The sequence below is a fragment of the Eutrigla gurnardus genome (genome assembly GCF_963514095.1).
Source record: "Eutrigla gurnardus genome assembly, chromosome: 21".
NCBI classification, from domain to species: Eukaryota; Metazoa; Chordata; class Actinopteri; order Perciformes; family Triglidae; genus Eutrigla; species Eutrigla gurnardus.
In genome coordinates this window covers 6,405,531-6,430,171 of record NC_139932.1, presented here as the reverse complement: position 1 = coordinate 6,430,171, position 24,641 = coordinate 6,405,531, and the positions used below count along the sequence as shown (strand labels likewise).

The window sequence follows — 24,641 nt, the reverse complement described above, 5'->3', positions numbered from 1 at the left end:
ACACACACACACACACACACACACACACACACACACACACACACACACACACACCCGCCAAAGCAGCTCATCTTTCATTCAAATCGTCTTCACAGACTGAAGGCTTACTGTGGTTGTATTCATCATCTTTCAGACATCGTGTGCGGAGTTCAGCACAGAGCACTTCATTTTAAACTGTCTCTAGAAACTGCTTTACATTATCACAGAAATAGCCAAATATCCCTCCATTCATGCATCAGTTTAATGGTTTGTTCAGGGTGTCCTGCGGCATGCGCTGGGACAGGGGGAGGGAATACACACTTGACAGGTCGCATGTGTTATTTCGGGGCTAAGGCATTAACAGGCAATCACACACACACACACACATACTCAATTTTAAACAGATGGGCAATTTAGAGTTTCCAGTGTGGCACAACATGTGGATTGAAAATAAATCGATAAATAAAACGACCGCAAAAAGCATTGCCATAGCAAATTGAGTATAATCTTTTTTTTATTAGTTATAATCTGAGTACTGAGGCAATCCCAAATAGATTACCAAAATCCTATTTAATTTTAAAACATTTTAGTTTATTTCTACCCCAAAAATATGAATCTACATCTACAACATGAACATTCCCAGTTTGCACTGCAGTGTGTTGGCCATGTGCAGCTGTGCTTTTCTGTGCGTCACCCAACCGCTCAGTACACAACATTTAATGTAGTTTGCTCTGACAGTGCTTGTGTTGTGCCTGTGTAATGGATGGACGTCAGTATGTCAGCAGTTGGTTCTTATCTTACCAGTGTCAGCTGACCATGCATAAGTTAATATGTTGTATAGTAGTGAAGGGTATCTGGTGGTGTCCTTAACCGAAACTGAGAAACAAGGCAGAGATTCATTGAAAGAGACATGACATACGTATTAATTCCTAAAAGGATGTTCTCTAGCTAAATTTAATATCACTATACCTGCATAGTACTCTATTCACAATATGGCAGTTCAGAGCTTGTGTTCAGGAGTGTGGCGAAGGTCAGCACACTGTGTGCAAGAGTAGTTTGATGCAGGGAGGAAGTTTGCCTATCAAGAACTTCCTGCTGCGTTGTTGAATTCTGTGTTTGTGATTCAGGCTATTGTAGCTCGTCAAACGCAAGTAAAACGTGTTTAAAACAGTACATTCATGACATGGGGAACTTCTTTCTTCAGTTTACCTTTTTAACAAAAGGAAAACCAGAGCACAGCCTCGTATATCATCACTGTTTTGACAGCTTACATTTGTGTTTTCAAACAAAAAACATTTGTGTTTCTTTTCTCTGCCTGTAAACGGGGCAGGGTGACATGGAGGAAATCAAATATGACAATATTTTATCACTAAATACCTCTGTTTATATTGTGACGAAATTATAGGGTCGATCATTGGTGCTTACAGAAATATTTATGAATTTTGTTTTGATAAATGATCATCAATAATGTGAATATAATGAGCAAGTGTGGAAAGAAAAATGATGGAATGACTAGAACAGTCTGGTATATGTGGAAAATGACATTACTTTACTGTAATCCAGCCTTTAAAACCAGGAAAAACACTTAGATATACAAAATTAGGATATTAAATGGTAATATCTAGTCTCATATCAATATCGATAAAATATCCATATGCCCAGCTGTAGTGTCAAGTACAAATAGCTGGCCTCGAAAGCCTGGTCATAATAGTAGTCTTGTTTGTAATGTTTTTGATCAGATAGCTGAAGATTTAAACAAAAATGTATATAGTATTTTTTGCATGCACGTTTGTACTGGCTTCTTAGTGTTTGCATTTAAAATTTGAGAGGTTTCTTTTGAAATGGAATACATGTTTTTGTAGAAAAACATGTTCATGTTCCTCCAATCTCAGTCTGAATATTACCCACATGTTATATGCACACAAAGAGATTCAATGACAACACTCAGAGAGGAGCTATATCATGAAACATTAACCCCGTCCCTCTCTAAGTGCTTTCCATAAACAGAGCATCCGTTATAGCACTCATTAAGGCCGAATTCTCAACCTTTAAATCAGCTTATGATTTCAGCAGCAACATTGCACGACGCAGCATTAATGTTGGCCCATGAGAGGAACTTAATATACAGTAGGCTTGCCTGTCCCAGTGACCGGTTTAAAAATAACACCAGTGTTTCCAGTAGAAGAGATGAAGTTCAGGTTTGCCTTTCAAATGACTTGAAGCTGACATCATATCATACAGTTATAATGGGAGGTTTGTTGTTGCTTCCAGAGATGATAGATTCATCTGTTTATTTATCTGACCACGCCCTGCAGCACTCCTCAGGTGTGTCTTCCATTATGTCATGTCTGTTTGCTTTGAGATAACTCATCAAGAAGCACGTTCTAGTTTTGTGTGTTTTTATACATTTTTATTATGGGGTTTTTGTGATCCCTGCACACATTAAAGGAAGGTCATTTTCTGCTATTGAGTTTAGATTACAACGTCCTTATCTGTTGCTGTGGGAAAAGTACCTCATGTTTGTTTATCTCCAAGGTAACTGATAGGCAGACTGACTGCCACGGAGTTGAACAGATTCAGATCGTATCTCTGCCTCCAATTCTTTCCCTCTACTTTTCTCACACACTCAGTAAATCACTATGGCATCAGACTTTCTTTTACCGGTGAACTGAAGCTGATTTTCATACACACCATACTTATTTATTACTTGTTGCAGAGGAGTTTTAGCTTGACACCTTATAAAGAAACGGTCTACTTTCCCCGATTGTCACTGTTTGCATTCATCCTTGGGTTATAAACAGGTAGAGCAAAGAGCTTTTAAAATAAATTTTATGATTCATAGAAGGAAATATATAAAGATTACCACAAGCTTATTGCATGTGTCCAAGCTACTCAAACCATTTGGTAGGTTTTTACCAGAATGAAGAATACTATTTGATACATTGAAGCTGCTGATTCATAAATAAGCGTTTAAAGCCCCGGTCAGTGAAGTCCAACGGCCTCTTATAGACAATTAGTGTATAATCAATAAATTATGCAATGAATATAACCAAAGTATTCCTGCAGTAGAGAGAAAACGGGCTTGTCTTTATTGAAGCACCAGCTTTGTTGAATTTGGTGTCTTTCCTTTCTCACATTCTCCTTCTCTAGATTTCCTTCCTGCCTGTCCAACCTCACCCTCTGTCCTCACCTCCTCACCCCTCCATCCTCTCCTCCCTTCATCCTGGTTTCTCCTCCATTGTTATGTCACTTCCTGGCTGTTCTCAGCTTTCCATCCTGTTCTCTCAACACCAGAGAGGCCCGACCAAGTCTTGTTGTTGTAGCCATAGCCATGCTGATTCACAGCCACAGCAGCCATTGTGACATGTTATTGAAGGGTAAAGTCAGCTTTAATATATACAATTAGTTATGGTCACCGTTCATGTGTTGGAGTTTTAGTTTGGCAAGCACAGCTTTATCTCTGGGCAGCAGCCTTCTGTCTGACACTGCATTTTTAAGCCTGCAAGTTTGGCCTTGGCTGCTTTTGAACCTTACTAAAGACTATTAGTCCACATCCACTGATGCAGATTAAACCCATGACCCACTGAGCATCGAACCTCATTAAAAAGCTGTAAATTAAGTCTCAAACGTATCCTTATTTTTCTCTAACTGTATTAAATGTGGGAGGATACAGTTACACGATGCAGCTGTGGCACCCGCTCTGTTTATTGAAAACAACGGGAGCTCAAGAGGATTTCACAGGAGCTCGTCTTTAGTCTGTGATTACAGCGTGCTCAGTTGCCAGTAAGAGGCCACAGGTCGGTTGTTTGCTAGATTAAGCCTCACGTGAGCAACCGAGTGTGTGTCTGAGTGTCATTATGTGAATTGCAGTTATACTTAAGGTCTTTTCAGTCAACCTTTTACAGTGTTTAGACTCACAACACTGCCATGCCAACCATAAACACCGGGGTTAGTGTTAGCGATTGCTCTCTCGATGCTTACATGTGTGACCATGGGGGCCTTGTTGATTGTGCCGCATCAAACTTGACTAACCAGTTGCTCAGCGTAGGTTGAGTTTGATTGAAACAGAACAGTAACTTGTTCACATTACGTTTTTTGTCTCCCTGCAAGAACACACATAGCGAATGGGTTTCCAGTCAGTGTTATCTGTCTGTTCTTATCATAGCAAATAACCCTGCACTGTTGTATGGAAACGTTTCGCTCAGCAACAGTGTTGTCAGTCTGTTATAGGGCTGTGGGTGAACTTGAACCTGCCTTGAAGAATGTCATTAGTCTTACTTTTGTTTTCATTTTTTTGTGTCCCTCAATGGTCTAAAAGCTGATTCATTTTTAACGCTCCAGGAATTTCATTTACATTTAATTTGCTTGGGTGCCACAGTGGATCAGTGGTGAAGCCCAAATTTCAAGTTTATGTTCACTGTGTATATGAACTACTGTTCGAGGCAAACACAATGTGTTTTCAATCAAAACGTGGGCCAAACCTAAGAGAAGACGCGCTGTGGTCTAACATGATGACAGTGTTGGTGCAGCGCTTTGATCCACACTGAAATATCTCGACTACGGGATGGGTTGCTGTGTCTTTTTGTGCAGACATTCATGTTCCCCAGAGCATGAAACCTAATGGCTTTAGAGATCCCCTGACTTTTCCTCTAGTGCACCATAAGCTGGACATTTTTTGTTTATATAGCTGAAATGAAATTTGATATGCATCTGTAGGATGAATTGTAAAAAATATTGTTGATATCTTAATTATCCATTTAGGGCCATTACAAGACAAAGTCCAGTTTATTAGTTTTTGACCCAATACCTGCATCAGCCTCAGCTGTACTTTTAGTTTTTAGGGAAATCATGAATTGGCCTTCAGTCTTGTGTCTGAAAACAATTTAGTTTAGTGTTTCTGTTTTGTTTTGTTAAAGTAAAATCTCAGTGCTGGACGATATTAGTCAGTCACAGTGAAAAATTGTTTCCTTGTCTTACTTTAATTTTAAGTTGTATTGTCCATTGATAGTGTAACTGCTGCCTCAGAAGATTTTACACTGACATTACATTTTCAGTGGGCCTCCAGCATTCAGATATCAAATTAAATCGATGCACAACTCCAAAGAAAAGGATTAATATCAAACAAAAGTTGACTTCCTGACTTTGCTCACAGAATATCAGATAATCTTTAGCCAATACAGTTGCGTCTCTCAAAGTAAGTGCGTGTGTTCGTGTGTGTGTGTGTGTGTGTTAAGAGACCTGTTGCAGTCTGCTGTCTTTGAAGTCCAAGTCTCAGTTGGCTGTCTGCAGGTTACATAAATATTTTAAGGAGACTCATTCCCGTCTCTCCTGCGCTCTGCTTTTCCAAAGGAAACATAAATGGAATTGTTCTTAACCGTGCTGCCTTCGCTATCTCTTCAAACCAGGGGGCTTTTTATGCCTGGAAACGTACACACACACACACACACACACACACACACACACACACACACACACACACACACACACACACCTCCTTTAACAGTGTGCTTTGTTGTGTAATAAGATAAATCTGCCTTTGAAACGTACTTGCGTCATGGAGAGTATGAGGTTTGTCAGGTGTGTGTGTGTGTGTGTGTGTGTGTGTGTGTGTGTGTGTGTGTGTGTGTGTGTGTGTGTGTGTGTGTGCGCGCGTGTGTGTGTGTGTGTGTGTGTGTGTGTGTGTGTGTGTGTGTGTGTGTGTGTGTGTGGGAAAAGTGAAAGTTGGAAATATCTATTAGACTGCATAATATACAGTATATTGGTCTATAAAGGCTTTATAATAAAAATATCACCCAATCTATGGCTTTTACATCTGATATTTTGCATTTATGGAGATTTTTTACGTAGAATTCACCAATATTATATCCTGGTGGTCAAATATTTGTTTAATCTTTTTTTATCTGCTTACTGTTTTTTTTCCTCGTCTAGTTTTAATTAATTCAGTAAATGTATTGAAATCAATTAAAAGTTCAAAGGTCTGTCCTTTTATCAAGCACAAACAAACATTAATTTCTTCCGATTTCTAAAAAACATTAACAACTGCTGCTTTTCTGTGGTTGTAAAAAAGTAATTAACGCATCTTTTTTTGCAAAGCTGATGATGGAAGTAGCTAAGAAGTCATCTCTTTCTCATCTCTGTTGAGAGTTGCACATGAGAAAAACGAGTATTTCAGTTGTCATGGAAAGAGGGGTTTAGTTGGGTGGCGTGAGAGGATGTGGCCCTGCAGAATAAACATTTTATACATCCTTGGTATCTGGTTTTAGATCGGGGAACTGCCCACATGATTTTAGCAACATATCTGATATACTGTAATTGGCAGCAGCAGCATATGTCTACATTTGGAGGTTGTGAAAATGCAAAGAAGTGAATTAAAAATTAATTTGAAAACATATTGCAGAACAAAATAAAGACCAAAAGAAAATTAAGAAAATATTAATTTAGCACAACTTATAAAGCCTAAACATGATGATTCAGTTTTTACGTTGCTGTTATTTGATAACCACTAATATATAAAACAACTTGTGAAGGGGAAACTAAAAACTGTGATTTCGGGCTGGATTTCTGTCAAACTTTGAACGCTGTAGACTAAATGTTACAGCCGGAGAGATGAATCAACAGTGATAATAACCGTTAGCCCTAACGCTACAGTAATAGTCTACATTTATCCAGCCCTACTGGCCTGGCACTGCTTATGAAGCTTGTGGACAGTGATGATGAATCATGCAGCCAGCTGCCTTTAACAGACCCTCTACTGTACAGCTCTCGTCCAAACTCTCTGAACAGGTGGTCAAGTGGTTTCTAAACCCCTTCACCCCCTTTTCCTCCCCCTCTCCATTCTCTGTGTGGAAACTGACCACCTGTATCATCATATTTCAAGGTCAAAAGGCACCAGATGGGAGGTGGAACCTTTCTTGATAGGCCACTAAAGAAGTATATTTTTAGTTTTCACCAGCAAAAGAGGACATTTTCTCAAATCACTAAACATTTTGTTTAGAAACGGGTATTTAAATATTATATTTGCGTCAAAGTCATTCACACATCTTGTGTAGTGAACATCCTTTCTGGTGAAACACAATTTAAAAAATCTTAAATAAGAGGATAGTGAGCGAGACAGCTTTTTCAAGTCACTCGTGACAATAATGAATGGAAAGTCACCACAATCAACGTATGTGATTTGTTTTTTATCATGGTCCCATCCTTGTTTATAATGCTATTAGTGTTTTCTAAGTTTCTGTCCCTATTAATGTAGTCTTCATTTTTGCTCTACTCTATTATTTAAATGTATATCCTTGAAAATGCCGGGACTTCTTTGCAATTTTATGGAAATATGCTCATACTGCTAATTACAGTATTACAGTCACTAAAGGATTGCCAAATGGGTAGTTCCCTGAACCTGATACCAAGCATGTATCAAAGTGTTTATTCTGCAGGATACATTATGCTTTCTGAATAATTTAACTCTTGTTTAGCAAAAGCAGTGGCTCATCTATCATCCTATTCTTAAAAGTTCAGAAGTTGAGTTGGCCTCGCCTGTGTTTATATGATCAGTAATGAAGCATGTGTTGGTTGGGCTCTGCTGTCGCCACCATGCTCTGTACCAGTCTTCACTTAGAGGCTCATGTGGGAGCACTTTAGACCGGCTGTGATCTCCGGGCAGACCATTATCACCAAACCACAGCGCACTTTGAGGTGGTTTGATGCTGTGTTTGATGTGCAAAGGAGAAAGTGAGAGTCTAATGATGATAAATGACGAGGCAGGTTCACTGAAAGCGTGTGCTGATGTGTTGAAGACCACCTTCCCTGGAGATTTTTGCTGTGAGACCTCGTGTTGTGGTTCAGAGTTTGGGCCACAGGTAGCTGTTTTTTGGAAATGCTGACGGTTAACGTGTGAGAAATGTTTCCTTGTAAAAATTGATCACAGTATTAATTAAAGATGAAGTCATCAACAGCAACAATTTTTACAATAAATTAAATAGCTGATTGAGGGAAAGAATAGCATAATGTATGAATGTAATTGGGTTTTGGACTGTTTTGGAATATGTTGTGGGCATCTATTGCTATTTTCTGATATTTTATAGACCCATCACTACAATGTACCTGTCGTTTGTTTTTCATTATTTATTGGTTCATATTATCATAGTTTAAAGTATTAAATATCTGCCTCAGAAATTCAATATCACTCGGTGATGATTCGGATTCGGAACACTTTAAAGTTATGACATAAAAACCTTTTATTGTTATTGTGCTAATTTAGTGTTGTTGTCATTTAAGTGTAACTATGAATCCCACTGCATTTCTTCACCCTATCGCCCTACGAAGTTGGTTGAGGCTGATATGATTGAGTAAGTTTCAGCAATGACCTCGGGCAGTTGGGGTCAGGATAGCCCATTAGTCAGGGCTTTAAACCTGAACACATCGGGTACCTCGTCCAGCATGGACGCCTGGCCAATCCTAGCGTTCGAATTCAGCTCAGTCTCGCCAAGAGAAGCGGTGGGGTTCATAACGATGCGTCATTTGAAGGCAGTTGACTCAGGCTCTGCTGCAGAGGAGGTACAGCGGTGTGTAATGTGTTCAAAAATAACATGAAACTGTGTTGTTGCAGGAAAATGGCATTCCACACACCCCAGCTCATCACACCATAACATAGCATAATGTTAGGCTTCACACATAATGATGGTGTATAGCCTGACAGACTTGCGTGCCAAATAAACCATCATCCTGTGTGTCATTACTTGTTTCATGTGACACATAAAATGAAGCAACAATCGCAATAAACGCTGAACTCACACACATTCCCAACTAAAACCCTTGAAGGTCTGCGGGTTCTGGATGGTGCTGGCTGGTCATTATGTTGATGTGTGTGGTGTTTTTCAACATTATGATTTGGCTCACAGTGGTTGGATATCACTCAGTCTAGTTGGCTTGCCTGATGTGGGAATATCTGTGCGTTTTATGTGTCTTCAGGCACTTTTATAGGGATTTTCCACTGTTACAGAAGAGACTAGAGTGACAGTATAGTCATGGTGACACGCTCGCATCTCACAAGTATTGTTCCCATTATCAGGCCCCATACAGACGCACCTTTCTTTGACACACTCATTGTCTCTATTGTGACAGGACAAAGATCTTTCGTACTTTGATAGCACATTATGTCATTTAAGACAATTATTTCTTCTTCACATGAGCTATGAAACACCGTGCGTAACACGAAGGATGGTAAAAAGCTAGTTTGTTTAATTTATTCTTTCTTAAAGACCAGAGTGGCTTTATCATAGAAAAATAACTAAAAGGGTTTTAGATAGAGAGGATGAAACTGTAGCAATCCCTCTGTTATAACAGCTAAATAATATGAAGCTAAAGTAAAGAAACATAGTGGAAAAGCTCATTTTAGACCAGATTAAAATGGATAAGTAATGATGAGAAAACATTAGAAAGTAAAGTTGTAAAGTGTTTTCCTGTGGTGCCAGAGAAAAGCTTGTGATGCTCATTGTGCTGGTGGATTTACTCGACCTCAGGTGTGCTTTGAGCTGGATGCTAACATTACCATGGCAACAGGCATGTCAAAAAAACTTTGGGACGACAACAAACTGATGTTGTAATGTAAATATGTGTTTAGCTTGCATGTTCACACGTACTGTACTGTAGGATGCTAACATGAAGGGATGAAATTAATCGTTAATGGATGGTACATAAAACATCTAAAAAAGCCCCTGGTGACGTCATTTATCATCTTATTTTCATCCAGCAACAGTTCAAAAGACAAAAATATTGTATTTCTTATCATTTAAGACGATGGAAAATCTGAAAATCAACTTCTACTCATTCTAGTAAACTATTAGTTTACAGTGGGGATCTGTGCAACTGTTTGTTGCTCTTTGAGCTTGTTAATGGGATATGCTAAATATTAGCATGTTAGCATCTACCAAACTTCAATGCCACTAGTTTGGCTAAGAACATAATATAACATGCATGTGATGTAGTATGTGACATTGTGTGAGTATAAATGTCTATTAATATGTGAATAGTGGGATGATTGTCCTCATGTTAGCAGAGCTTTGAAACATGTTACAAACACATGCACTAATGTGTGCTGTGAACCCTAAAGCGGCTGTGAATAATTCTCATGTAGGAGGAGACTGAAGGTCATGTAGTAATAAAGTTGTCAGATATGACTGATGATGACTGGCTCCCTGTGCTGTTGCTTCATATCTGACTCATGGAGGCTGTTAAGTGGAGTCGTCTGCAGTGAACTTTGCTTTAATCATAAAGGTGTTTTGTTTGTTTGCTTGTTTTAAACTTGAAGCGTCTCATTAAATGTCTTTTAACAAGGCTATTTTTTACCTTTGGAAAACTGATGTAGGATTGAGTCACAGTTTTGTTACGGAACATTAATCATATGAAGTCATTATTGAAGTGAGTATTTATGTATTGAGCCATCTCCACAGGCGTGTGTGTGCGTGTCGTTCTCAATCGACTATTCCATTGATTTTTATTCCAAAACAAACTATTTTGAAGTATTTCTCACTATTTCTCACTATTCTCCAACAATTTATAGTCTAAACTATAAAATAATAGTTTGTAAAACATCTTACTCTCTAATAACAGTAATCTGTAGGTGAAGCCCAACATGTTACGTGCTGCATGTTGTTGAGTGTTTTAAACAGGACATTTGACTTAATGTTGGCTCACTGTGGCCAAACACACACAAATACACACCTCTATTCTTCTTCCAAGGTCAGAGTCATGAAGTTTCCTAATCTCAGCCCACACATGATTACTCACCACCCACACAACACACACCTCTCTGGGCCTGTTGCTCAATTCTTCTTTACTACAGTTTACTTTACAATGTTTTTCTTCAGAAACGACTGATAATAGAATAGGAACTCAGTGTGTTTGTGTGTTTAAGCTGGCCAATCAGTGAATTTACCCTGTTATTGTAATAAAAGGCATTTTTCAGTCTAATGAGAACATTTCTCAGCTGGCAGTTAGCAGTTTAGACAGCAGCTCCAGTGTGAGCTGAGCATCAATGTTAGACGTGTTTTAATGTTATATCTATCTCCAAAGTGACCAAATTAACTGCAAGACTAGTAGCCGAGTTTAAAAGGGGGCATCTAGGGACACTTATTGAATATGATGTTAGAGTATTATTACTGCTAAAGATAGAACATTAATTTAGTTATGAAGAACATTTTATTTCTCTGTTTTTCTCTTCCTTCCACGTCCTTCTTTTTCTTCCACTTTCTTCTAACCCCTCCTTCTTTCCTTTGCTTGTGTCTTCTTCCCCGTCCACATCTTTCTTCTCTTACCTCCTCTTTGTTTCTGTTGGTAAAGGTCTTGATGGAAGACCACCCAGGCCTCCAAACAGAGTTGACCCATAACTGTGTGTCCTGTACTCTGCCGTCCATGTTGTACTTATTGAACCACTGTGAAAACATACAGACAGTAGAATGAGGTGAGGTCAGTCGTCCACATCGTGGAGTCAAACTCGTCCTCTTGTCTCTATGTGGTCCAGCCGGTTTAGTCTACACGTTGTACAACCATTTTCAAAGACAATAGCATCACTAAAGTACAATTTTGAGGTACTTTTACTTCACTTGAGTGTTTCCATTTTATTCTTTCTTCTGCTGTACTAGAATCCAGAGGGAGTATTGCACTTTTTACTGCACTGCATTTATTGGAAATCTGTAGTTGGGTTGATAATACAGAATATTAACAAATTAATTATGATATATTATTATGGATAGAAGACTTGCATCACAAATCACAAGTTTTTTAGTGGTTGGCACTGCATAGTACAGATGGAAAGATCTATAAACAGCTGCACTGTGTGAGCGTCCATTAACTTGTCCACCTGAGAACTTGTTTCTGTCCATTAGTTGAGGAGTGTCCGTTGTAAAGGAAAGGTGTGAGCACTTCCACTTACAGTGTGTTACAGCACATTTATGTGGCGTTGTATGTGTGTGTGCTGATTAGTGCAGGAATGCTGGGAGGAAAGGTGTGGCCGATCTGGACTTCCCCCCGTGGACCCAACAGGAAGTAGCATAGAGAGGGAGGGGGCTAGGGTTGGAGGGCAGAAAATTGACATATTTTGTTGACTGAGACCGAGAGAAGAATACTCAGTTAAGAGAGTAACTGTTAAGCAAACAAAATGCAACTTTGCTATACCTGACGGCTAGCCAAATTAACTGAAATACTATATATCTGACCTGTATTACAGAATTAGATTCCAGGAAACCTTAAAGAACTTTTTTAGGAAATGATGCATCTGAAGATTATGTCAAAACTGTAAAACTGATGGTTGAATACTTGGAGGAATATGTTGGAATGGCTGAGGACCAGTATCATAAAACCAGTGTAAACTCCCTTGTTAATGGTATGCTAAATTAAATTCACTTTAGTTTGATCATTTCAAACATACAAGATAGTTAGTAAACACAGGAACGGACCTAAAATGTCTTTGTTGTCCATTAAAATGTAGGTTAGATTTTGTTATCACAGCAAAACCACTGTGTTTAGTCTACCCGTAACACACAAAGACAGTCCACTGCTTTAGGGTCTATTTAGCTGAGCTAGGCGTGTTTTGTCTACACATACACACACACACACACACTCTCTGACATGGTGATGTCATCTATTTACAGAGAGTGGATGCAGACAAGTGTGACAGTGTTTAACAAAGGCAGGAATGCTGCAGGTGTGTGTGATAAAGGTTTGAAGAAAGAAAAGGACATTTCTGTCTCAGAAACGCACACATGCAGACTAAACTTTAGCTACCAGAGATATTGTAACAGCAGTCAGAGAACAGCGAGCCTCTGACATGGAGATGAAGATAAAACTTTTTCCCATGGCCTGTTTTCCCTGAAATCTTCTTTTCTTTATCCTCACTCTTTACACCCTCTCTTCTGCTTTTTCCAGTGTTTCCCGGTAGCTCTGGTAGTCTGTTCTGCTTTTAATGCTCGTCTGCTCTATGCAACATGCGCAGTAAGGAGACATGAAATTGAATTAAACTTTTAACACTGTCAGTTGTTACACTTCCTAGAGTCCTAGAGCTGGGAGGAGGAAGAGGAATACATACGTTTGCTGATTTAAATCATCGAAAGAAGTGCCTTTTATATATCTTCCTAATCAGCTTTCAAGGTGTTAAACGTCACCTGAAGTCACCTTTATTCGTTGCTTTTAATGTCATTATGATACAGAGCATAAACTTGCCAAAATACATTACATCCATGGATATATTTTACAGTAAAAGGCTCTATAATCCATTGGCACACTGCAGTTTAAAGCTTTGTTTATACCCACAAAAGCACTGTGGCAAGAACACAGCCCGCTTCTGCTCAACACGCTGTTTGTTGCATTATTCTCAGAAACACCACAGGACATACAACCAAAATGTAATAGGAAGAAGAAAGAAGACAACAAGTGTTACCAGGAAAACGCCATAAACCAACTTCCTCAATGACGATGAGGAACTGTTATTCATATCTCATATTCATGGACATATTTTAATGCCTTTATACATGCCCTGTAAAGCAACAGGTCAAGTATTAAATGCATTATAATGAACCAAAGTATCCTAAAGACTTTTAAGACTTCCTGTTTCTAAAGCATGTAAAAACAAATTGGCCATCTTTGATAAATCCGACATGTTATCAGTGAACTATTTGTAACAGTCATGACTGAAAAAAGCCTTGTAACAAAAATTCAGAGGTGCGTGGCCAAACGCTGCAACCACTCGCAGAGCATTTGCGCTCAACAAGCACGCCGTGATGAAGTAATTTTCTTCGTCATTGAGTACATGCCCTATGAAATAAATATAAATGAAACTAAATTGAGTAGAAGACGACAAGCATCAGGACTAACCAGTTTGCTGTGTTAAGTTGTTTGTGGTTATACGCCCGACAAAAAAAATTGTATTACTACATTTTAATTTGGTAATAATTGTTGTGCCTCTGTCTTAAATTGGGTGTTCTGTAATTTGGCTGTATGCCGATGATGTTGCTCTCTGACGTACAGAATTTCCTTCTCTAAAAGCTGCTTAAGAACAAAGTTTATTGTGCTTTTTCTACCCAGAACTGCAGTGTTCAATACAGGCCTTGGCATCACTGTTAGTCTACCTACACGTTAGATGGATATTGAGATATTTATCTGTTACAGGTGCAAATCAACTTCTTTATTCTTCTTCATTCTTGAAAGTCAACTGCCTGTGTCTTTTCCTTCTGTCCTCCCATCCGTCCAGTGTTGATCTTTCAGCTTCAGTGGGAGGATTCACTCAGCTCTTAAATAGGAACATGACCTCATTGTGTTGTAGCTCTGCTCCTCTCGTTTGTTTGAATTTGGTTATTCTCACCCTCCCAGTTCCTCTTAACCCTCTCTATTCCAACTGGACATACTGGTAAGCACACTCACAAGTATTTTTATTTTTGTGTGTGTGTGTGTGTGTGTGACTAATAAAGTCGCTATAGGTCAGTGTTAGGAGTTCTGAATTGATGTGGTGTTTTGTAATGTTAACAGTTTTTCAGAGGAAATGTCTGACTCAAGTGGGGGGATTTTACTGTTTAAACTAGAAGTACGTTCTGCCATAAAGCCTGTCATTATCAATCATGGGTTTCAATAGAAGGTTTAAGTTTCCTCTGTCTGTCTGTCTGTGGAAGGTAAGATGACAGATAATCTCCTTACCTGCCACTTCCTGGTAATAACAAGCTTTGACTCATCTGACCTGGCAGGTGCTTAAAGTGAAGACTGAATGGAGATAAAGGTCAAACTTAACGTCACAATCCACATTTGAACAGAAATGTTCAGAAATAAAGGAATCTGATATCCTCAGATTCATGTTGTTGTAATGTCATGTTGTGTTGATTTGTTCTGGTCCACAGTCCCCTTTAATCCTGATGAGTCAGATTGAATTTACCTCAGATTTTCCATCACGGTTTGGTACATTTTTTTGTACAATAAGGAAAAACGGAAAATAACCTTTCTTATATTTAAATTCAACAGTTATTGGGCATAATTCTTACTTTATCAGTTAGGTATTTGGGTCACGGGGTGTACCGAAAGTATGTCCGATACCAAACCGAACGTCCTGTACAGAACATTTTCAGTACAAATACGTGTTACACCCCTATTTATTAGCTAATTGTTTCCACACTTATTATACAACAATACATACAACTACATCTTAATACCAATGTAATAATGGATGCTGAATGCAACCTCATGAAATTATTTTAATCTTCTGATAGGAAACAGGAATAGAAAGAAGGTATTTTTTCTCATAATCTACAATAAACATCCCGTTTTGTCTTTACCTATTTTGGAGGGATCATCAAATTCTCTTTTAATCTCATCCAAACATGTGATAAAGGACTTGTTTAATGTTACAAGTGCAAGTAGCTCAGGCGTTACAATGCTAGAAACTCTACAGCTGCAGTGTGTGTGTGTCTGTGTGTGTCTGTGTGTGTCTGTGTGTGTCTGTGTGTGTGTGTGTGTGTTTGCACATGCTGCATTGGCACCTTGTCTTTCCCTGGAGCGGTGTGTGTTTTCCATATTAGGGTGTATGTGCCTTGAAAGCCTCCCTGGATCGCGCACTATGTGTGTTTGTCTGTGTGAGTGTGTGTGTGTGTGTGTGTGTGTGTGTGTGTGTGTGTGTGTGTGTGTGTGGTTTTTAATAGATGTAGAGGAGGGCTGCACTATGCCCATGTAAGCACACACACTACACTGGAGAATTAAAGTCAGTCTGAAGACTGCATTGGCACTCAGGCTGCACGCTCACAGACAGAAGATATAAAACACCAGACAGGCTTTCATCCGGCTCCATGCATCTGGAATCACTCGTTTTAAGGCTTACGGACCTTCGAGGCGATGTAGCTGTCACTCTAAAGGACTTGTTTGTGTCTTGTTTTGTTGACACATCAAAACCTGAGCGACTCCAAAGGAGCTCTCAGTTATGATAAAGGCAAATGCTTTTTTAATTATTTACAAATCAGACGATTATTTTCTCAATTAATCGATTCATGGTTTTGTGATTTCTTGTTTTATCTGACCAACATCCCCTCGGACTCAAAATTCACCAGTTTACTCACATCACGAAGAAAACCAGCAAATATTAACATTTCAGCAGCTGGAACCAGAGAATATTTGATATTTCTGCTTGAAAAGTTACCAAATAGGTTGCTGATTCATCGAAATCTGTTCTACATCTGTCCAAACAACCAAAAGCCCAATTAACTAAAAATACACATTTCATTGTATAATTCCACGTATTAGGTCCCTTTTTGTGAAATGTCTGCTTTTTGTGCAGCTGTTCCTTTAATCCAAGACATTGATTTTATTGTATACCAAAAGACAGAAATGTTATTTCCTTCTGTCATTTCAATGTTCAAAAGGTTGTTGATAGTCATATTATTGATTTATTGTCAGGGTGGGGACTTATGACACTGTGCCTCTTTAGTCCTGAGAACCAACGTATCTACAGCCAGTGCCTGAAACATTTGAATTAGCTGTGGTTGCAAGTATTTTATGGTTACAGTTCACATGCTGATGTTGTCTCTGTACTGTTCATGTCGTCTTTATTGAGAATGTTCTCTATCAGCTGACCTCTGTTTTTGACCCTCTCTGGCCTCTGGCCTCCACCTCACCCTCCACAGTTATGGAAACATAAATACAGCGATGAAGGCTGATTCCAGTCACATACAGTAATGTGCAGCTGACTTCACAATCACATGTGTGCATATATTACATGTGGCCTCCAATCATCAAACTGTCACTTTCTTGCATTGTTGAGTTTTCAAAGTTTTCAATAGTTTACTGTTGAGGTTTCCATGTTTTGTCTAAACTTAGAAGTCAGTCACACATCCTGTGACCCAGATTGTGTATTTGTCATGTGCTGACCCTCCAGCAAGTAGGGGCCTTAGAGACCGAGTCTGGGATGATATGGGAGGAAAGAAATAATTATACTGGGCTCCGGAGTGTGACATAAATAAATATTTCATGCAGTTACATTCATGCAGCTACATGATCTATTAAAATAAAGAATTATAATACATTAATTGATGTTATTTACTTGGATTCTAATTAGTCTTTGTTCAATTAATGTGCTTTTAACCATGTGTTTTTTATACGCAGATTTTTCACTGTAATTGTACACATGGCAATAGAAAACGTTCCAATCTGACTGTATTGTTTAAATGATCTTTGTCGACTTGGTACTTATCATGTCATGTTTCCTTTTGTCCTCCTCTCTGTCAGGATGTGGAGAAGGAGAGAGAGTTGCGGACGGAGTTCAGCAGGGAGGAAATCAGGCAGAAGATCGAGCAGTACAACATGCTGACCAAAGACCATCTGAAGATGACACTCGTAAGTGGAGCACACACACACACACACACACACACTGGCTGAGGCAGTCATTTATATGTATTTGGCTTGGAGCTTGTATCTTCTTTTAGAAACACTGCTCAAGGCCCTCTTTTATCTACACATGTATATATTCTGTCTGCTGCTGCCGCTACAGTACAATTCAACTGCTGTATGACTTTTACCACAGTAAGGCGGAGCCGGCCTCACCCTAAACATTGTGACTTATATAAAAAAGTCGGATGGCCGTTAAGGGTATTTTTAAGGCACAATTATACATTTGTTTTAAGCACTCTGAGATTCATTGAATGAAAAGTGCACTACAAATAAAATCTATTATTATTGTTATTGTTTTAATTTTTAATTGTTTAAAAGCCTTTGGATAATTTTTTAAGTAGAAAACTAGTAGTGTAATAATACACCAGAATTAAAAGTAAAAGTACGGAAGTTTTCTTCGAGTTGCAAAAATACGAGATTGGAAGCATTTTGATAACATCAAAATATCAACAAACGGTCTGAAGACTATAACGATGCAGAGATGAAGGAGAGATTTTGGCGAGCGTTTGCCGAGCAGCTTGGGATCGGGGACGTACTGCAGCTGCTGTTCGGGGTCGATCGCAGAAATACGTGGTCTTCTTTCTGAAGTGCGGTCCAAGTCACCGACATCCTGAAACGCATGCGAAAAAACGTACTCTCCACTGCCGGCAGACGGCTTCGTTGGCGGGCGTCGGCTTCTGAGAGAGACCGCCGCAACTGGTTCAGTGTGAACAGTGTAGCCGCCGGCCTACACCAGTGTAGCCGCCGGCCTACAACAGTGTAGCCGCTGGTTCTGCAACCAGAGAAAGGTTAGCATGAAAACATGGTGGAATTTGCAAGCTAATGTAAGCTAGCTAACTATCCAGTGCTTATTGAGTAAAAGGAAACAATTCTTTGCCTACGATGCACACACGGCGTAAGAATCTCCAGATAATGGATCATTAACACTGATTCACCAGATTTTGTGATGTCTGTTTAATTTCAGTCCACAGAAAGTAGAGAGCAGGCTTTACTGTGCTGATGTCATTGTAATGCTACACAGTGGTAACAGAAAAAATCAATAATTATAGTGTATTATAGGCTTTGTGGTGTGATGTTTTGTTGTTGTTTTATTTTTTGCTTTTATGGTTTTATGATTTTGTGTTATTATTATGTTTTTTTATGTCTTTGCTATATTTGATTGGACCGCACTTTGGTCAGCTGTTGTTTTTAAATGTGTTCTAGAAATACATTTGGGTTGGATTGGATAACAATGATAGACTGTGGGGGGACAGAAGAGGACGGTGTTAACATGGTTTTATTTCATCTCAGAAAGAATAGGTGGCGTTTTGAGCCGTTTTCAACCATAAAATGCAGCTTTTTCCAAATGTCAACATTAACACATTGATGTGCTTCATCCCAGTTGATACCATTTCGTTTGTAGCTTTAAAAAAAAAACCTTCCCCACTACAAGAAAAAAAACGATGAGATATAAGTAGCAGCTGTGTTTTCTATCTGAGGCTCTTTAATCAACGGTGTGCTGATGTTTCAACATCCACGCTGCCGTCCTCCAGCTCCCAGCATTCTTCAGCAGTCCCATCAGAGTGATGTGATGTTATTCCTGCTATTGTTCTCCCTCAGTGTTTCCCTTGGCAGTGTGGAAGGTGTCTGACATTTCACTCTAAACCATAATACACAATAACTCCATTTTAAATCCAGTAAAGATGAACGAGTTTAGGCAAAACATAGCTTTGGTATTGTTGGATATCTATCAGTTGATACAGTTTTTACTCAAAAACATACAGGAAAAGAGTTTCTTAATTTTTAAAGGAACAGTAATTCACTAAAAACGTTTGTCATGTTCAATTTACTTGAGCTGTGGAGTATAATATCATTTTCAGAAGCATGTTCAATACAGGGAAGGTCTGAGGATTCAAAAAGTTATCTGAAAATAAATGAATGAAGACGATACTTTGCTTGTTCCGAACTTAAATCAGTCCAGGTGTAGTGAAAATAAATGAGTCCACAGGTAGTTGGGTCAGTTCTTCTGAAAACAGCTGCTTGAGATCTGTTAGAGCTGACAGCATCACGATGTGAAGAGTGCAGACAGGTAGACTTTACCCACACCTTCATCTCTCTCTTCTTTCTTATCATTCAATCTGTGATGGAGCAAGTTTCTATTCATCCCGTTGGTCGGCTTATGACCATAACACGCATGCATGGAGTAATGGGATTAAGATGCTCTTCCTCCGTCGGGGGCCATCTGTGCTCCACGCCACACCGGGCTAATGTGGTGAACTGTTCTCTACTGGAGAGATCATGCAGCACATACTGTGTGGAGAAAACACCCAGGTGATCTTGTTATGTGCCCTGAGTGATGGAGGGTTTGAGTTCACTTAATTTACCTGATTTGGTGGTGATTGTTTTTACCTCTGATTTTGATGCATTTTACATGTTTCATTCAACTGTATTTATCCACCGTTCAAGTCCTACGTCACTTTTCAAAAACCTTCAAGTTTCCAGCTCCTCCGATGTGAACATGTGTCACTGTTGGTTTTGTACCGTCTGATATTTACCAGTTAAAACAATTTAGATCACCAAAACACTCTCTCTCCATTTTCTCTCTCTCTCTTAGAATCCTACCAGTGTGTATACTGGTTTCATCCAGGTCCAGATGGATCTGAGGAGGCCGGTGACTGTGCGGGGGGGTCAGAGAGGAGCAGGAGGAGCCCTGGTGGAGGAGGCCTTCTATCTGCCCAGAGGAGTCACCAACACCCTCCACATCAGCTCCAATAACACAGTCAGACAGGTGGCTAACACACACTCACACTCACACACACACACACACTCACACACACACGTCAACACGACTTAATTAAGGACTGGTGACATACAGACTGATAGCTGAAATTTAGTTAAATCTTCATTCAGTTTTGGGTCATTTTGATTAACCTGAACTGAATGAGTACATCAGTTTACCACAGACTCACAATTTACTGTTTCTGATTGCTGCCATCTGTTGATTAAGAATAAAATTATTTAGGAGACAAGATGTAAGGAATACAGTTACAGTGCAAGATTAAACTGATGTATCTATTGTCTTGAAGTTTAACTGCAGCTCCAAATTCCTGCTCAATGTTCATTAAACTGCAGTTTATATATAGCGACAGCACTAGTAGCAGGAGATAAAAGATCAGATTCAAACTTCGACAGAAGGTAGTGTGTTCATGTTGGACCTCATTGCTAAGAGTAAGAAGACATTTTCATGCGCTTTGAACTAACACGGGTCATATTACCCAGCAGCCTCCATCGGTAAGATAAAGAACTCCATTTTTAAAATTGCTGTTGGCTTTGCTTGTTTAGCTAAATTCAGGTTTTACCGTAGGTGATTGACATGAACTAAGTTGACATTAGTGTTTTGATATCTGACTGTGCTGTTCTTGTGTGTGTTCAGGTGATCGTCGCCCTGCTGGGCAAGTTCACGGTCGCAGACAACCCGGCCAAATACGCCTTGTACAAACGCTATCGCAGGGAGGAGCAGGGTGAGACTGTGTGTGTGTGTGTGTGTGTTTCATGCCATTCATGCCAAGCTCAGTATCAGATGCTTTGAGACTGACATAGTACCGTGTGTGTGTGTGTGTGTGTCTGCCTCGCCCTCAGCCTGCTGGGTGCTGCAGGGTTCTCCCCACTATCAACAGCTCACCAGGAATGCCCACACATGTATATATAAATACACACACACACTATGAATGAGCAGCTGTTGCAGAGTCGCTGTTTCAATATTATCTTCAGTGTCTCCAAGATGGGAATAAGATAAGGTTTATGGGCCTCATGCTATAAACCAAGACCGTGCAAATGGTTTTTATATCTGGTTTTAAGTCTCTGAAACATTTTGCCCCAAACTTTTATAGATAGCTGTCATATAAGCTGCTGGTCTGGTTTTTTCCTTCATTACTGGAGACATACAGCGAGACTCAACTAATAAAAGACGGCGTCTAGACAGATGTCTGTCAACAGATGTATGGAGGCTGAGCTGCATATTTAAGCTTCCCAGACAATAGTTGTGTGGGCGCTTTCATTAAAACAAGTCGCCGACTCCTGGTGCTGCTCTTTCATCTGAAGTGTTGCTGAACTTTGATCTAGTAATGTAGAAATGTCCTTCAGCTTCAGGACAAAACAAACTGAGTCCAACTCAGGTCTGATGTCTGTGTGATTCCTACAAAAACCCAAATATGAAATAAACCCAGCCTACTAATACGTTCTTGGTCCGGTGCAGTTCCATGTTAATTACTGTCACCGTTAAACAGAGCCATGCTAGCTGTTGCTAGTGTTTATGCTAAGCTAACCCAACCAGCTGCTGGTTGTAGCTTCATATTTAACAACGATCTTGCTTATTTTTTCTCTGACTGTGAGTTGGATGAGACGACTGATATCTGTTTCACTCTTATATCGTATATCACTCTTTCATAAACAAATGTAAAACTTCCTTCTCTCTCTCTCTCTCTCTGGTGGTTAATGTGCCACGCCCCTCCTTTCATCCTCCACCATGCCTGTTTATATACACACACACCAAATGCAACGGCAGCGAGCGACCGCAGTGGTGCCTGCATGCATGTGGTTAAAAGCACTGCACATACTGTACTGCCTAAATTAATATGTGTGTGTGTGTGTGTGTGTGTCCTGCAGTGTATGTGTGTAAGCTGGCGGATGGCGAGCAGCCGTTGTTTCTTCGGCTGGTGGCGGGGCCCGACGGCGACACGCTCAGCTTCGTGCTGAGAGAACAGCAGACTGGAGAAGTCATGGTAACACCTCCATCCAACTCTGCAGCATCTCTCTTACATATAATAACATTATTATAATCCTCATAATACAATAGTTATCCTCCTCACATATGCTCACTTCATCCTCCTCTTCTCTTTCCATTACTTTAAGTATCTTCCACCATCTCTTGTCCTTCTCTCGTTCCTCCTCCTTCTCTTCCTCGTTTTACTCCTCCTTTATTCCTTGGTATGGAAACCTGTTTCTGCCAGGAAAAGGTAGAAAAACATGTTAAGTCATGGTAAAAAAAAAATAAAAAATAGTAGGTCAAAACTTATTTGATAAAGACTATCTTAGATTTACTGTGTGAAAATGTTGAGATGATCAAAATCATGAGATGTTCAGTCAAAATGATGCGATAAATGATGCAAAATGAAGAGATAGTAAGTTATGAGATCAAAATGTCAAATAAGAATAAGTCAGTTTAGTTAATTGAGTTTTTTTCTTACTTTGGTAAGTTAAAAAAGTCAAAACATTTTTACCTTTTTAAATGTTTTTTTCCTTTACTGGTGAACGAGGGTTTTTGCTTCGTCTTTGTCTTCTTTTAATTTGCTGTGATCCTTTCTACTCTAAACGTCCTCCTCTTCTTCCTTCTCCATCTTCTCTTCATCGACTGCTTTTCCACCTTTCCTCTGCTCATTGTTCTCAAATGCTCCTCTTCCTCCCATTCCCCTTTTCTTCTGCTGTCTCCTTCTCTTCAGCCTCCTTCCCTTTCCCATCTTACTTTTTCTTCTTCTTCCAACTTGATCCTCATCTTCTTCATCTGTGTATCAGATGACCCAACAGCGACATGATACATATTATATAAACCACCTTTATTGTATGCATGATTAACATTTAGAAGAAGTAAATAAGAAGAAGAAATAGAAAGAAGGACCACACCTAATATCCAAGTATCATCCATAAACAACAAAAGAACCAAAATAATTACATGTGCAGCATAAATCAAGTTTTTTTGCTCCTCTTTTCAGTGGGATGCGTTCTCCATCCCCGAGCTGCGTAACTTCCTGCGGATCCTCGACAAGGAGGAGTCTGAGCAGAAGGGGGCGATGATTCGTCGCTACGAGGCCTACCGCCAGAGACTGCAGGAGGCGCTGAGGGAGGTCAGAGGGCCCTCTTAGAGGATTAACCTCCAGAAAACAGGACTACTGCCCCTAGAGGGATGGAGGAGGTGATTTTTTATTTTTATTTTATTTTATTTTTTACCTCCTCCGAGGAAATCTAGTGTACATTTTGCAGAAAGGAGGGATGTGGAGAGAGGATCCAGCGCCTGGAAGAAGGGATGATAGAAACAGAAAGAGGGATGATCTAAAGAAGACAATAAACTGACTGACAGACAGCAAGCAAACAAAGAGACGGACGGACAAAATCTGGATGCTGGAGTTTGATTCAGCCTGGATTTACATCTTCAAACTGCTGCCTGCTCACACCAAAGATGGATTTAATAGTGCCATATTCATCCTCTCTCCGTCCATCCCTCTTCTTCTTCTGCTTCTTCTTCTTCTTCTTCTTCTTCTGCTTCTTCTTCTTTTTCTTCTTCTTCTTCTTCTTCTTCTTCTTCTTCTTCTTCTTCTTCTTCTTCTTCTTCTTCTTCTTCTCTTCACACTCTGTCCTGCTGTCTCATAAACGATCTGATTCCTCTTTGTTTCCCATTTTCATCCTTTTAAACTTGTGAAAGACTTGAGGCCATATGTTGAGTTGGAGGTTTATTTAATTTTTGTTTGTTTTAAAGGTCTGTACATATTTTTTTCTTAATTTATATGGTTGAAGCTTTTTTTATTATTTTATTTTGTTTTCTTAAAAAAAAAGAAAAGTCTTATTTTAGTTTGTTTTGTACAGAGGCGGAGCACCAATCCGGTTGTTGACACAGACACAGAGAAAGTTTATCCAGACTGCTACCAGAGGTAAATACGCAAATAAGCATCAGGCACCACTGGATGTGGATCACATACCATATCAGGCTGTAGCTGCATGTACAACACAGGAAGACTGAACCGTTTAGAGAAAACTCTGGAAGGAATGAAGTCCAGATCATCGTTGCATTTTGCTTGAAATACCATGAAAGTTGAGAAAGATATCTGAAGTGAGAAAGGAGCAAGAAACCTTCATGCAGGTATGGAGTCTCAAGTGTGCCAAAGGAAAAATATACGATTATTTTGTGTTTAATTAGATATTTTTATATATTGATTTATTTTATTTTGTGTTGCTTTTAAAATAAAATAAACGTGGCAAAATTAACAATAAAATAACAGTCCAGGTCAAATAAAAACATCTTTACATTTATCAATTAATAATATTTCCTTTTTTCTCTTTTAAATTAATATTTTAATATTTTTAAGCCCCTTAAAAAACATTTTGATATTCCATTTACTAATGTGCCTGTTTTCGTGTCCTGCTGTAACATTTACAATTTAATTAATAAGCACATTAGTAAATGGAAAAAGAAAATATACAACTTACTTTTTAAGTGTTATAAA

The 24,641-nt window shown here is 39.2% G+C and overlaps 1 protein-coding gene across 2 annotated transcripts in view; it reads left to right on the top strand.

Moving 5' to 3' along the window:
* rassf3 (Ras association domain family member 3) overlaps nt 1–24,641 on the top strand; it is a 56,142-nt gene extending 31,501 nt beyond the window's left edge. For both annotated transcript variants that reach the window (XM_084038950.1, XM_084038951.1), the window contains 5 exons: nt 17,227–17,334; nt 19,982–20,155; nt 20,801–20,888; nt 22,033–22,148; nt 23,136–24,641. In XM_084038950.1, the coding sequence (XP_083895076.1) occupies nt 17,227–17,334; nt 19,982–20,155; nt 20,801–20,888; nt 22,033–22,148; nt 23,136–23,285 (636 nt within the window). In that variant the 3' untranslated portion in view covers nt 23,286–24,641. The remainder of the gene's footprint in view (nt 1–17,226; nt 17,335–19,981; nt 20,156–20,800; nt 20,889–22,032; nt 22,149–23,135) is intronic.